This window comes from Acartia tonsa, chromosome 6 (assembly GCF_053477335.1).
Source record: "Acartia tonsa isolate MP-2025a chromosome 6, ASM5347733v1, whole genome shotgun sequence".
NCBI lineage: Eukaryota > Metazoa > Arthropoda > Copepoda > Calanoida > Acartiidae > Acartia > Acartia tonsa.
In genome coordinates this window covers 53,843,310-53,857,749 of record NC_137265.1, presented here as the reverse complement: position 1 = coordinate 53,857,749, position 14,440 = coordinate 53,843,310, and the positions used below count along the sequence as shown (strand labels likewise).

At 30.3% G+C, this 14,440-nt stretch overlaps 2 protein-coding genes across 2 annotated transcripts; both read left to right on the top strand.

Moving 5' to 3' along the window:
- Positions 1-5,902: 5,902 nt before the first annotated feature.
- LOC145323170 (uncharacterized) lies at positions 5,903-7,416 on the top strand. Its single transcript, XM_080165565.1, has 5 exons — positions 5,903-6,017; positions 6,436-6,534; positions 6,696-6,794; positions 6,926-7,027; positions 7,412-7,416. The coding sequence occupies exons 1-5, from the start codon at positions 5,903-5,905 to the stop codon at positions 7,414-7,416; spliced, it is 420 nt and encodes a 139-aa protein (XP_080021691.1).
- A 28-nt stretch (positions 7,417-7,444) lies between these two features.
- LOC145323433 (ankyrin repeat domain-containing protein 16-like) lies at positions 7,445-9,400 on the top strand. Its single transcript, XM_080165842.1, has 4 exons — positions 7,445-7,538; positions 8,055-8,123; positions 8,615-8,663; positions 8,920-9,400. Exons 1-3 carry the CDS (start codon positions 7,454-7,456, stop codon positions 8,641-8,643), a joined length of 183 nt encoding a protein of 60 aa, XP_080021968.1. The 5' UTR covers positions 7,445-7,453; the 3' UTR covers positions 8,644-8,663; positions 8,920-9,400.
- Positions 9,401-14,440: the final 5,040 nt, after the last annotated feature.

The following is a 14,440-nucleotide window of genomic DNA, read 5'->3' as shown; positions in this document are numbered from 1 at the left end:
TTTTCTGTGTGTGAAAGATAAAGAGCCCAAACTGCTTGACTTTTTAAGTATGGGTATGACACATAACTGAGACCTGGAATTTTTTGAATATCTCCATCCTGGCGGGAACAGGATGCCAGGACACCTGGCAGGGTCATCCAGGTAAAGATCAAAAATATTTTTTTGACTTAAACAAAGCAAAATACTAAAATATCCTCTCATAGTACATCCCTATATGAAATACATGTGTTCAAGTCAATATCAGGTTCCAGGTATGATCCTGCAGGTTCTGATCCTCCAGGTCTCCATAAATCTTTAAAATGCTCCTGTGACCGCAATTTTTGACTTAGAGACTTCAAATTTTAAACTTAAGCTTTTCTAACATGTCTACATAATGTATTAAAATTTCATAAAGGTCCGCCGCCGTTTTCCGCTGACCGCTGACTGTGGCGGCAAACCTGGCAGGGTCATCCAGGTAAAGAACAAAAATTTGTTTTTGATTTAAACAAAGCATTTTATCTTACCAAAATACTAAAATATCCTCTAGTAGTACATCCTCATATTAAATACAGGTGTTCAAGTCAATTTCAGGTTCCAGGTATGATCCTGCAGGTCCTGATCCTCCAGGTCTCCAGAAATCTTTAAAATGCTCCTGTGGCCGCAATTTTTGACTTAGAGACTTCAAATTTTAAACTTAAGCTTTTCTAACATGTCTACATAATGTATTAAAATTTCATAAAGGTCCGCCGCCGTTTTCCCGCTGACCGCTGACTGTGGCGGCTGGCAGCTGCCAAGTACAGCTGCGGCCGCTGAAACTTATGTTTTGATATTTCAAATATAAAATTAAATAAAATAAACATTTTCTGCAAAAAAAAATTTTCTTCTAGCTTTAAAAATAAAAAAAATTACAGCTGTTTGAAATTTTTAAGTTAAAAAGGACCTAAAAACAAAGGTTGTTAAATAAAAGGATGAAGGAAGCGGAAATTGACCTTGACTTACTTAAGGTCGGAAATTCACCATAACACAGGGGACTTGCACAAAAAATTTTAGCCCTCTAGCTCTAATAGGAACTGAGATAATGAGGGGGAGCGTTGAACGCCCCCCCCCCCCCCCCCCCCCCCCCGACTGATTAAGGTGCGGCAAGGGGCCTGACTGTTAAGGGTTAATAATTGATTTGACTAAATAACTTTTAATGATTGTTTCCAAATGTTTGACACATTCTCTGTACACATGTCACAGGAACCAAAATTGAAAAATCCAAAAGAAACAAGAAATTGTTTACAACTTAAAATTTACAGGAATGGTTCAACAAACAAAAACAAAGTCATTCTAAGTTCCCTGGGGCTATCACTCCATCATTTAATGCCTCAGAATGTAAAAAATCCATTTATGCTAAAAGGGACAAAAATTGTTTTAGACAAATAAAGTTAGATATTTTCACAAATTTTTTAACAAGTGTTGACAAATTGTCAATTCTACAGCTGTACACATTTTATTTACAAAAAGGGTTAAATTAAGATTTTTAAAACTTATTACATATTACTTTTTAAAAGTAGAACAATATTATAAATATTCCATGAAATTTTTTCTCAGTCATAACTCTTTTAAAAATCAGATTATTTGTAATTTTATCTTTTATTTTTCTTTCAGAGCCTATAACTGTAATGTGACTGATGAAATGAATGTAAGATTTACTTTATTTTTAATGAAATGATTTTTAATAAAATAAGGTGTAGATAAGTTTGATTGAAACATTTACTAACCCTATTTATCATCATCCTATTAAATACCGAAAAAAAAAAATATTATATACCATCTTAATTATTTCAGGAGAAGTATGAGGAATACAAGAACATTATAACAGGTTAACAGTGCAAATTATATTTGTCTTTTTTTGGTACCATGAATATCATTTACATCATTTTTTATACATTTTTCACAAGAAATCTAATGTTTTGTGCTGAGCACCAGAATAATAGTTTTTTTTGGGGAGGTGGGGGGGGGGGAGGGGTGAAGGGGGTTGATTTTTAAAAAAATTTTAAAATTATAAAAAGAAATCCAAAGGGGATAATAATGAGATCTTTCTATAGATTAACTTATCCTAAAGTAATGAACAATATTTTTTAATATTTGTTCTTAATTATAAATATTTAGATCTGTTGAATGAAAAAATTAATCTTGGCAATCTTCTTCTTGATGCATCAAAGGCAGGATTCTTGGAGAACGTAAAGTATTATATATCCAATGGTGCTGATGTGAATTTAAAGGATAAAAAAGGTAAGTTACTAACTTTTATATCTCTAATATCTGTATCTACATGTTCATTCTTTTGTTCATAAGTTATTAAGACACATATTAGTGTAAGTAAACTAAATGACTGGTCAAACCATCCTACATCAATCTCTTTCTTTAACTCAGTCTTTAGATTTAATTAAAATACCAAAACATATTACTTTAGAACTAGTTAATATCAAATATCAAAGAATTGAACTTCAGTAGTTTCCCAAAATTGCCTCTTGGACCACTTAATCCACCCATTTTTATGTAATTGAATATAAGAGAGGGAATTAGTTTTGAGATATATAATTATAGGTTTGTTGTTAGGTTAGTTTTTTATTTGTTAGCCCTGCATGGTTAGAGCACCACAGTTGTATGCCCTGTAGTTATAGGACTCCTCTGCAGAAGATAGAATAATAAAACAAGATTTTTGTCCAACCCCCTTATTTTTAATTAAATTTTAAAATATCAGTAGTTAGGGGAGTGGGTTGGGTAAATGTCTGAAGTATGTTGAAGTAACAAAAAAACTGAAAACTTTGAAATAAAAGCTAAAACTAATAATGGTTAATTTTTTAAAATGCTCCAACTTACTTAAAACTTTTCAACATCTCTCACATTTTTTAAGTACCTAAACTACAAATAGCACAAAAATAGTACTTATATTTCCCAAAACTAGAGTTTATGTAAATTCTTACAGTATGTATATCATTTTTTTACTATTAACCCGTAACCCCTAATGGTCAGGGGGGGGGGGGTTGAACACCCCCCTCCTTTGTTTTTTTTCTATCTCATTTTCTGTTTGTGAAAGATATAGAGCCCAAACTGTATGACTTTTTAAGAATGGGTATGACACATAACTGAGAGTTGGATTTTTTGAATATCTCCATCCTAGCGTGCACAGGATGCCAGGACACCTGGCAGGGTCATCCAGGTAAAGATCAAAAATATTTTTTTGACTTAAACAAAGCAAAATACTAAAATATCCTCTCATAGTACATCCCTATATGAAATACATGTGTTCAAGTCAATATCAGGTTCCAGGTATGATCCTGCAGGTTCTGATCCTCCAGGTCTCCATAAATCTTTAAAAGGCTTCTGTGGCCACACTTTTTGACTTCAAATTTTAAACTTTTCTTACATGTTTTCATAAAGTATTAAATTTTTAAATACTGTGAATTAGGAAAGTACACAAATAAAACTTAAAAACTACAGGGTGCTTTTTTTAATAGGACAAAAGTCTTGCCTAATATAACCCACTTGCCATTGACAGAAATAAATAATCTATTTCTTAATTTTTTTATTTGGTTTGGGCAATTTGTATAAGAAAAAATTTTCAGCAAACTACGACTTATTTTTGAAGTTTGCAAAAATGCATATATTTATAAAATTCAAATTGCGCAGTTTGTGTTAATAGTAGAAAAATGTATGCATATTGTTAGAATTGTCATAAACTCTAGTTTTTGGCTGTTTAAGAAGTATTCCTGTGCTAAGTATAGTTTAGGAGCTACGAGGTAAAATGTCCCAACTTACTCAAAACTTTTCAACCTTTCTCACATTTTCCAACATATCTTCTATACTACAAATAGCATGAATATTTCTAAAAACAAGAGTTTATGACAATTCTAATGGTATGCATAACATTTTGTTACTATTAACCCTTACGGATTGTCCCCCCCCCCCTCTAGTTTTTTCAATGTCATTTTTTTTGTAGGTGAGATAGAGAGCTGTGACTTCATGACTTTTTAGTTAACAGGAGAAGGCTAAAATTAATATCGAATTAATATTGAATGTAGAAAGTTTTAGGCACCTTAATTGTCCAATTTGGTCAATTTGGAGCAATATTAGAGAGATTTACATGAGGATACTTGTAATTTTCTCTAAAATATCTAATTTTATGTTTAACTTTTTGGCGGTGTAATAGATTAGATATCTCAAAAAGAATTAGAGCTAGAAAAATGTTAGAGACCTTTTTAGAAAGCTCCAATATCTGTCAATTCAACCATAACAGGAATAAATTTGCATGATGAACATGAAAGTCAAAATGTCTGTGATTGAAGGAATTTCAATGTTTGGTTTTATATGAGGGTTGGCACATTTTATACCCCCTGTCACCTGGTATTTTTGGATAACAAAACCCCTTTCAAGTTTCACACGGGAACCTTTTAACACATCAAAAAACATTTTGTATACTTTTAATTATTTATTCGAACATGGGGCTAGGATACTTTTATTGTATAATACTTTTATTTAAAAGACAATTGTTTGCTCATTTAGGATATACCAGTCTTGTGTATGCATCAAAGGCAGGACACACTGATATTTTAAAGATTCTTCTAGAAAAAAGAGCTGATGTCAATTTACAGAATGTACAGGGTGGGGCAAATAAGACCGGACAAACTTTAAACGGCCATAGCGCCAAAACTGCTTGACCACACTATAAAAAGCTTAGGTAATGACCTTTTAGCAAAAAAAAATCTTTGGACGTAGATGGACACCCATATGTTCAACAAGGCAGATTCCAAATGCGCGGTGGTTTAATGCGCAAAATCATAAAACGTAGGGTCCAATAGGGAAGGAGTTGGAATCCTGACCCCAAATTTTGTGGGTGTCTTAGGCTCATTGAGACACACATTTTGCCGTGTTTAAATCTATTTTAGCTCAATCCTAGCCGAAATGAGGTCGATTTTTAAAGATTTTAAGCCTTAAGAAATCACTAACAGTAGGGCCCGACAGAGAAGGAGTTAGAAATTTAACTCAAATTTTTTTTGTGTGTCTTAAGCTTATCAAGACACGCATTTTGAGTACTTAAAGTTCACTGTAGCTAAATCCTAGCCCAAATGAGAGCAAAAACATGGATTTTGTCAATTTGGCGGCTACTCATGTTCCTAAGGAAATGTGGCCTCCCAGCAGCCCAATCTTAGTTTAATGGACTTTTGGGCCTAGGGCTTCTTTGAAACATGCACCAATAGACGTGCCCATACCACAAAGACCTCCCTCATTGCCACTATCAAGGAGAACTATGCCAGCTTGGACAGGTACATTTTGACCTGGACCAGCCGGCGGTTGAGGAGGGGGGTACAGGCAGTAATTAGGGCTAGCGGCGATTTTATTGAACAATCTAAAAGTCATATACCTATTTTACTTGCCAGTCTTTAAAATTCAATAAAATCTTTAAAATTGACGATTTTATGTTCATTTGTTTAGAAGTTAGAATTTGTCCGATCTTATTTGCCCCACACTGTATATAGTTAGTTACACAATTTATTTTAGTTGTATTTATCCATTTACCCTACTAATTCTTAAAACATGGTTCTGATAGCTATTTAAAGGAAAATTATTGTTAGCTACACAATACTATTATTGTATAGTATTTGTATATATATGTATATGTATGTTCATCTAGGAGAAACCAGTCTTATACTTGCAGCAAGGAAAGGATACACTAATACTGTGAAGATTCTCCTTGAAAATGGAGCTGATGTCAATTTACAGAATAAATATGGTGAGTTACACAATTTATTGTAATTGTATTTATCCATCTACCTTTTAATTATTTATTAGAACATGGGGCTGATGACTATTCATAGAAGAATAATTGTTAGCTGCAAAATACTTTTATTGTATATAATGTTTATAGATTAGACAAATGTATGTTCCTCTAGGAAGTACCAGTCTTATGAAAGCAGCAAGGGAGGGCCACACTGATATAGTAAAGATTCTTCTAGAAAATGGAGCTGATGTCAATTTACAGAATAAATATGGTGAGTTACACAATTTATTGTAATTGTATCTCTCCATCTACCTTTTAATTATTAGAACATGGGGCTGATGACTATTCATAGAAGAATAATTGTTAGCTACAAAATACTTTGATTGTATATAATGTTTATAGATTAGACAAATGTATGTTTATCCAGGAGTAACCAGTCTTAAATGGGCAGCATGGAAAGGCCACACTGAAATAGTGAAGATTCTTCTAAAAAATGGAGCTGATGTCAATATACAGGATAATTTATATGGTTATTTTCTAAATTTATTCTAGTTGTATTTATCCATTTACCCTCTAATTCTTTATTAGAACATGGTGCTGATAACTATTCATAGGAGAATAATTGTTAGCTACACAATACTTTTATTTTTATAATATTTTTATATATGAGAAAAATGCATTTTATCTAGGAGAAACCAGTCTTATACTTGCAGCAAGAAATGGATACACTAATATTGCGAAGACTCTCCTAGAAAATGGAGATGATGTCAATTTACAGAATAAATATGGTGAGTTACACAATTTATTTTAAAAGTATCTATCCATCTACCTTTTAATTATTTATTAGAACATGGGGCTGATGACTCTTTAGAGAATAATGATGATTTAGCTACACAGTACTATTATTCAATAATATTTCTATATATATGACAAATGTATGTTTATTCAGGAAAAACCAGTCTTATGGCTGCAGCACAGAAAGGACACACTAAAATAGTGAAGATTCTAATAGAAAATGGAGCTGATGTCAATAAACAGGGAACAGATGGTTAGTTTCTTAATTTATTTTAGTTGTATTTAATTATCTACCTTTTAATTCTTTATTAAAACAATTGTTAGCTACACAATAATTTTATTGTATAATATGTTTATAGATTAGACAAATGTATGTTCATCTAGGAAGTACCAGTCTTATGAAAGCAGCATGGAAAGGACACACTGAAATAGTGAAGATTCTTCTAGTAAATGGAGCTGATGTCAATATACAGGATAATTTATATGGTTATTTTCTAAATTTATTTTAGTTGCATCTATCCATTTATTTCTTTAATTACTTATTAAAACATGGGACTAGGATAATAATAGTTTAGCTACACAATACTTTGATTGTATAATAGTTTTATATAAAATAAGACAAATGTTTGTTTATCTAGGAGAAACCAGTCTTATGGATGCAGCACGGGGAGGATACACTGATATCATGAAGATTCTTCTAGGAAATGGAGCTGATGTCAATATACAAAATAAATATGGTTAGTTACAAAATTTATTTTAGTTGTTTTTATCCCTCTACCTGTTAATTATTTATTAGAACAAGGGGCTTATGACTATTTATAGGAGAATTATTGTTACCTGCACAATACTTTTATTGTATAATATGTTTAGATTAGACAAATGTATTTTCTATATATAGGATATACCAGTCTAATGTTTGCAGCATTGGAGGGCCAGACTGATATTGTAAAGATTCTCCTAGAAAATGGAGCTGATGTCAATTTACAGGATGATGATGGTTAGTTCCTTAATTGTATGTAGTTGTATTTATCCATTTTCCTCTTAATTCCTTATTAGAACATGGAGTAATTTACAATTTATAGGATATATTTTTGTATTTTTGAAGCTAAAAGAACCATGTTTTTAGAAAATTTGTACTGTTATGTAGATTTAATGTTAGAAATTTATAAACATAAATTTCAGTGGCAGCAGCTGTACTTAGAAGGTCCAGCAGTTCCAGCAGCAGCATTTGGTGGTCAGCTGAAAAATTTTAAATGTCATATAAACATGTTAGAAATTTGAACCTAAAATCTGAAATTGACTTGAATTCCTATATTACATAATAGGATGTTTTATGCTTTCTTTTATTTTCTAAACAAAGGAGCTACAGCTTGGATTGTGATCAGAATTTTCTACTATTGCCCTCCTACCCTGTATATATCTGTTTACAATTTATCTTTTCTGTTCAAACTATTTTTGGTCAAATATTTAGTTATGAATCTAAAATGTGTATTATAGAAATTAATCTGTCTAGGTGAAACAGCACTTGACTGGGCATTAATTGGAGTGGATACTGAAACTGCAGAAGTTCTAAGAGAAAATGGTAAGCTTATATAAAGTCATATTCTTTTTGTAGTTAATTTGTAGAGGAAGGAAGTGTGGCCGGTTCTAAAATAACCGTTTAGCTAGAGGATTGAATATGTATGTGCAGTTCCCTGTTTTATAATTCTGACTTGCCTCCTTACCCATATTATCTAGCAAGCCCTAATCTGTAGGTCCTTTTTGTACTTAAAGAAACCTATAAATTGGCTCCAGGTAGATAAAGAATAAATTTTTTTTTGTTTGGTTTCTTAATTTTTAGAGAGACAGACCAACTGATAGACAGATAAAAAAATAAAGAGTGTTGAGGCTACAAATTTAAGATTGACATTGACAATCTTTTTTTTGTGCTAAATTGCTATTCTCTATACAATATGATCTATTCATGATTTTGTGACACTTTTGTAAATTTAATTTGTCACAATCCCTGCACACAGATAAACAGATATTAATTAACACATTTTAATCAATTTAAATATGTAATGCATACTTTAGGAGCTAAAAGGAGAAGGGAACTTGAATAAATGAACAACAATAAAACTAGGTAAATCATGACATAAATTTGACATATGCAATTAGCAAGAAAAAAACGTTAAAGGTGGAATATTCACTTTATATCATTCAAGCTGAAATTCCATACTATGTTTAAAAAAAGATTAATGTACCAAAACCCCACATCCTCTTTCATTCATTTTCTGTTGTAGAATATTTAAATCTATGAATAAGTTAAGCCCAGAAAATCTTTTTTTGTTGTTGATTTATTTGTTATTTACTTATAATATTCAATGTTAAAACTTCAGAACTGACAAAGGCAGCAGATAAAGATCCTTCATAGAACATATTTTTTTCTTGACTACATATATTTACTATTTACTCAATTTCTATCCAGTTACAAATATTTGACATATTCTCCCTTCATGTAATAATAGTTATTTTTCCCATCATGCTATAAACAGCTTTCCACAGGTATAAAATGTATCATTATAAGATTGAAACCAGTTTTTTAGCCCTGAGATGTCAAAGGCACTGGATAAAAACTGGTTTTAATCTTATGATTGTAAAATTTTATAATTGTAGAAAACCATGCTAGACATTAAAATTAAAACCAGCCCAACATCTTTAGTTTTAAGTTTGCTGTTTCTATCCAAATCTCCTTTACATGAATTTGCATTTTTTTATACTAAAACCTGGCTATCAAAATATTTCTAATACTTATCTTATTTTTTATATAAAAAAAACCTACCCAATTTTCATGATAATTTAATTTTTCCCTTTATTTCCAAAGATCATAGACTCCTGTGTAATTGTATTACTTTTGAAACAAATTTTCAAAAATTCCTATTATTTACTTGCAACTTTTTTTTATCTAAACATTATAATATAGCTAGTTATTTACAGATATAAAAATCATTATAACATATTAATTTAGTTTGTAAGTTTATATTTTGTTAATTTGTATCAATTCAAATCTATTTTTTTTTCTTCTTATAAATTTGTAAAAAGTGATTTTTTGATTCAAGTTTAATCTCAAGCAATATTTCAATTAGATTTGAATACTATAAACTTTTTGATTATTAACATTCATTATAATGGATTAATTGTTCTTGATATATAACCAATAAAATTATTAGCATTCAATGTTTTAATTTTATGATTTTAATTATCTTTTAATTTAATTTACTTTGTATGTCTGTAAAGACTCTTTATTTTGTTTACTAGTTACTTATTTATTATTCAGTTTATTTTTTAAAAAATTTAACAACATTATTATTACATAAAATAGTTAACATAGTAATTTAAATCTGAGTAAAACTAACATTAAAAATCACTAAACCTCTAAAAATTAAATAAATATTATTACAACATAATTGAAATCAGAATAAGACTAAAAACATAATTAATAAATAATGATAGATTTAAGGCATATCCATTCATTTATTACACTAGTCCTCAAAGTCGACCTAGTAAAGTTTTCTTATTCATTGGCTTTACAACCTTGGTGACTTTTTACTGGTTGGATCATATAGTTTTGTGTCAAAATGTTTCAACCACTAATATAATCTACATAATGGGTAATTTGTGTATCATTTGGAGCTTTCAAGTATGGCTCTATTGGCGTTTTGTTGTAATTTGGTAAGATGGACTGACAGACAGACAGTCATGTGAAAGGATAAACAGATGGACAGACGAATAGACAGACGGACAGAGTTACAAACAGAGTTATGGAGAGACATATGGACAGATATACAGACAGTCATGTAGACGGATAAACAGATGGACAAGAAGACAGACAGACAGATGGACGTACAGACAGATGGGTGAACAGAAAGACAACAGACATGTGGAGAGACAGACAAAAAGACAGACAGACAGTCATGTAGATGGATAAACAGATGGACAGAGTTACAAACAGTGTTTTGGCAGACAGACAGAGTTATGGACAGAAAGACAACAGACATGCGGACAGACAGACAAAAAGACAGACAGACAGTCATGTGGATGGATAAACAGACGGACAGAGTTACAAACATAGTTATGGTTTGACAGAAGGACAGACAGACAAACAGATAGACAGACAGTCATGTGGACAGCTTGACAGAAAGACTGACAAACAGAGTTATGGCAGACAGACAGAGTTATGGACAGACAGACAGACAGATGGACAGAGATACAGTTCTACAGACAGACAGACAGTCATGTGGATGGATAAACAGATGGACATACAGATTTTTTTGGTTACTTATCTTAGTATGGCTACAGATGTGGAGGGGGGGAGGTGAAGCTATCAAGGCATGGAGGGAGCATTGGGCTGTTTATTACACTAGTCCCCAAAGTTTTATTATATGATTTCTTATTTGTTGACTTAACAACTTTGATTGGTTGTTTCATTAGGTTCAGTGTCAAAACATTTCAACCACTATTTGCAATCTACAGAAAGGGTACTTTTATGTATCATCATTAGGGGGGTGTACAAGAGTTTATGGGCCATTGTCTTATCCTTTTTGATACCTGATTAAAGATACTTTTTTACCCTAAAATTTTATAAAAATAGTAATTGAATAGATAGGTATTTAAAAATAGGGATATATGATTCAAATGAAAATGAAAAAAAAAATTGCTTTTTAATGGCTGATGTTCAATGTCCGACATACAGCTTGAATTATAGAGAAGCTTCACTACTAAAATTAATATCCAGAAACATATTACTGTGAACTGCACTAGATCCAAATGTTTTAATCATCAAACCTTTGTCAAATTTTTATATGATTTTTTATAGGTAGGTAAATATTTTAGGATTGAATGAATAGATAGATAGATAATAATTCTACCATTCATCCATTGTCATATCCCTATAGGGAGAAGAGGGGATGGGGGCATTAGACTGTAATTAATGTATATACAGTGTGTGTTTTTTTATGAGAACTTTTTTGAAAGCAATTTTATCCCACTTATAGTTATCAGAATTTAATGATTAATGGCTTATTTTCTTCGTTTTTTAAGGCAATTAATAGAACACTAAAAAAATATTACAGTTTTCATTTAAAAAGTGCAGTAAAATCTAAAATTTAAAACTTAGGTGTCAACATCTAAAAATGGTTTAGCGCATTTTTTTTATGCCTAAATCTTCTAAGAAAAAAATTTGAATTTCTGTGGTCGACTTTGGGGGGCCAGTACTCCCTCCCTAATTGAGATATGACCTTTGAACTTTGATATGTTCTAGTACATGTCCCTAATAGTATCTGTATACATTTTTAGCTCTATATCTAAACTTTGAAGTGTTTTGCAGCCATTCTTGCAAAAGGTTGAATATTTGAGCATAAGAAAAATGCGCTGAAACCATTTTTAGTTGTTGACACCTAAGTTTTGAATTTTAGATTTTACTGTTTTTTTTTTAATAAAAACTGAAATATTTTTTTGTTGTTCTATTAATTGCCTTAAAAAACGAAGAAAATAAGCCATTAATCATTAAATTCTGATAACTATAAGTGGGGTAAAATTGCTTTCAAAAAAGTTCTCATAAAAAAACACACTGTAGATAGATACAAATGAGTTCTTAAGCTTTAGTTAGATAAATATATCATATATATATATATTAATAAAAAATATTTTAGAATTAATAATAGATAGATAGATATATATATAGTTGGATAGCTAGCTATATAGATAGATAGTTGGATAGATAGATAGCTAGTTGGATAGATAGATAGATAGTTAATAGTTCTACCATTCATCCATTTTCATATCCCTATAGGGAGAAGGGGGAGGAGGGCATTAGACTGAAATTAATGTATATAGATAGATACAAATAAGTTCCTAATCTTTAGTTAGATAGATATATTGTATATATATATTAACAAAAATTATTTTAATCACTAAACCTTTCTCAAGTTTTATGATTAATATTTGATAACTAGATAGATAGATATATAGTTGGATAGATAGATAGATAGATATATAGATCGATAGATAGTTAGATAGATGGATAGATTTTCATATCCCTTTAGGGAAAGGGGAAGGAACATTAGACTGTAATTAATGTATATAGATAGATACAAATGAGTTGTTAAACTTTAGATAGATAAAGTTGCCTGAAGGGGGGTAATTACCCCTCCTGAAATCTGTTGGCAGGGTAAATTTTGTTTACCCCCCCCCCCTAAATTTACCTCCAGGGTAAAAAATTTTTTGGGGGGTAATTTAAATTTTATTAGATATTCAAGTTTTATGATTAATATTAGATATCTAGAAAGATATATTTATATTTGGTTAGATTTTCATAACCCTTTAGGGAGTGGGGGGAGAGGCATTAAAATGTAATTAATAAAAATCGATAGATACAAATGAGCTCTTAAGCTTTAGTTATATAAATATATTATAGTATTATATATTAACAAAAAAAATTAAAAGTCACTAAACCTTTCTTAAATTTTAGGATTAATATTAGATAGCTAGCTAGCTAGATAGATAGATACACAGATAGATAGATAGACAGTTAGATAGATAAATTGATATAGACAGATAGATAGATAGATAGACAGATAGATAGATAGATAGATAGATAGATAATAGATAGATAGATTTTCATAACCCTTTAGGGAGTGGGGGGAGGGGCATTGAAATGTAATTAATAAAAATTTATAGATACAAATGAGCTCTTAATCTTTAGTTAGATAAATATATTATAGTATCATATATTAATAAAAATTATTTTAATTACTATACCTTTATAAAGTTTTATGATTAATATTAGATAGCTAGATAGATAGATAGATAGTGGGATATATAGATAGGTAGATAGATAGATAGATAGATGGATATATTTTCATATCCCTTTAGGGAGAAGAGGGGGGGGGGGCATTGGATTATAATTAATGTATATATAGATAGATACAAATAAGTTGTTAAACTTTAGTTAGATAAATATATCATAGTATCATTATTTCTATATATAAACATTAACAAAAAATATTTTAATCACTAAACCTTTCTCAAGTTTTAGGATTAATATTAGATAGATAAATAGATAGATAGATAAATAGATAGATAAATAGACAGATAGATAGATAGAAAGATAGATAGATAAATTGATATATAGATAGACAAATAGATAGATAGATAATAATTCTACCATTCATCCATTGTCATATACCTGTAGTGAGAATGGAGAGAGGGGCATTAGACTGTAATTAATGTATATAGATGATACAAATGAGTTCTTAAACTTAAGTTAGATAAATATATCATAGTATCATATACTAACAAAAAACATTTTAATCACTAGATAGATAGAAAGTCAGTCTGTCAGTCATCATTAAAAATGTGATTATTAAAAACTATAAAAATAAGTTTTATGATTTTTCTTTTCTGTTCATATTATTTTCTGTTTAGAATCATTTTAAGAGTGCATATGTTTTTGTCTCCTAATATTTAGGCCAGTTTTTTTCAAGCATATGTTTTAATAATGATTTATTAGAGTAATTAATTTTAAAAACTTTAACTAATACTAAAGCACAAACTTTAGGCCAAAAACATGTTTTAGATTAAAAATGCAGTTCATTATTATATCATACTAGCAACTAGGCCCCTAGAGGCCTCTAGGGGCACTTGATGAGGTGGTAATTGAATTGGATAACCTATTTTCTTAATTTAGTTTTTAGATTAATTTTTAATTTTAGTTAAAAAAATTTAATTAAAAAAACTATTTTTTTGGGGGGAATAAATTTTTTCTAGGGCGACTTCTCTTGTGAGGGTGGTGGTACCCTCCCCCAAAATAGTTTCAACCCTTTCTGGGACTTATGAGAAGCTACCCTGTTATGGAGAACC

What these genes read in the sequence shown, in the direction of transcription:
- LOC145323170 (XM_080165565.1), top strand. Translation starts at nt 5,903, where the DNA reads ATGTATGTTCCTCTAGGAAGTACCAGTCTTATGAAAGCAGCAAGGGAG. An exon ending in CAATTTACAGAATAAATATG is followed by an intron (nt 6,535 to 6,695) that starts GTGAGTTACACA and finishes ATGTTTATTCAG; the next exon opens with GAAAAACCAGTCTTATGGCT. An exon ending in CAATAAACAGGGAACAGATG is followed by an intron (nt 6,795 to 6,925) that starts GTTAGTTTCTTA and finishes ATGTTCATCTAG; the next exon opens with GAAGTACCAGTCTTATGAAA.
- LOC145323433 (XM_080165842.1), top strand. Translation starts at nt 7,454, where the DNA reads ATGTTTGCAGCATTGGAGGGCCAGACTGATATTGTAAAGATTCTCCTA. An exon ending in CAATTTACAGGATGATGATG is followed by an intron (nt 7,539 to 8,054) that starts GTTAGTTCCTTA and finishes TAATCTGTCTAG; the next exon opens with GTGAAACAGCACTTGACTGG. An exon ending in AGAAGTTCTAAGAGAAAATG is followed by an intron (nt 8,124 to 8,614) that starts GTAAGCTTATAT and finishes TGCATACTTTAG; the next exon opens with GAGCTAAAAGGAGAAGGGAA.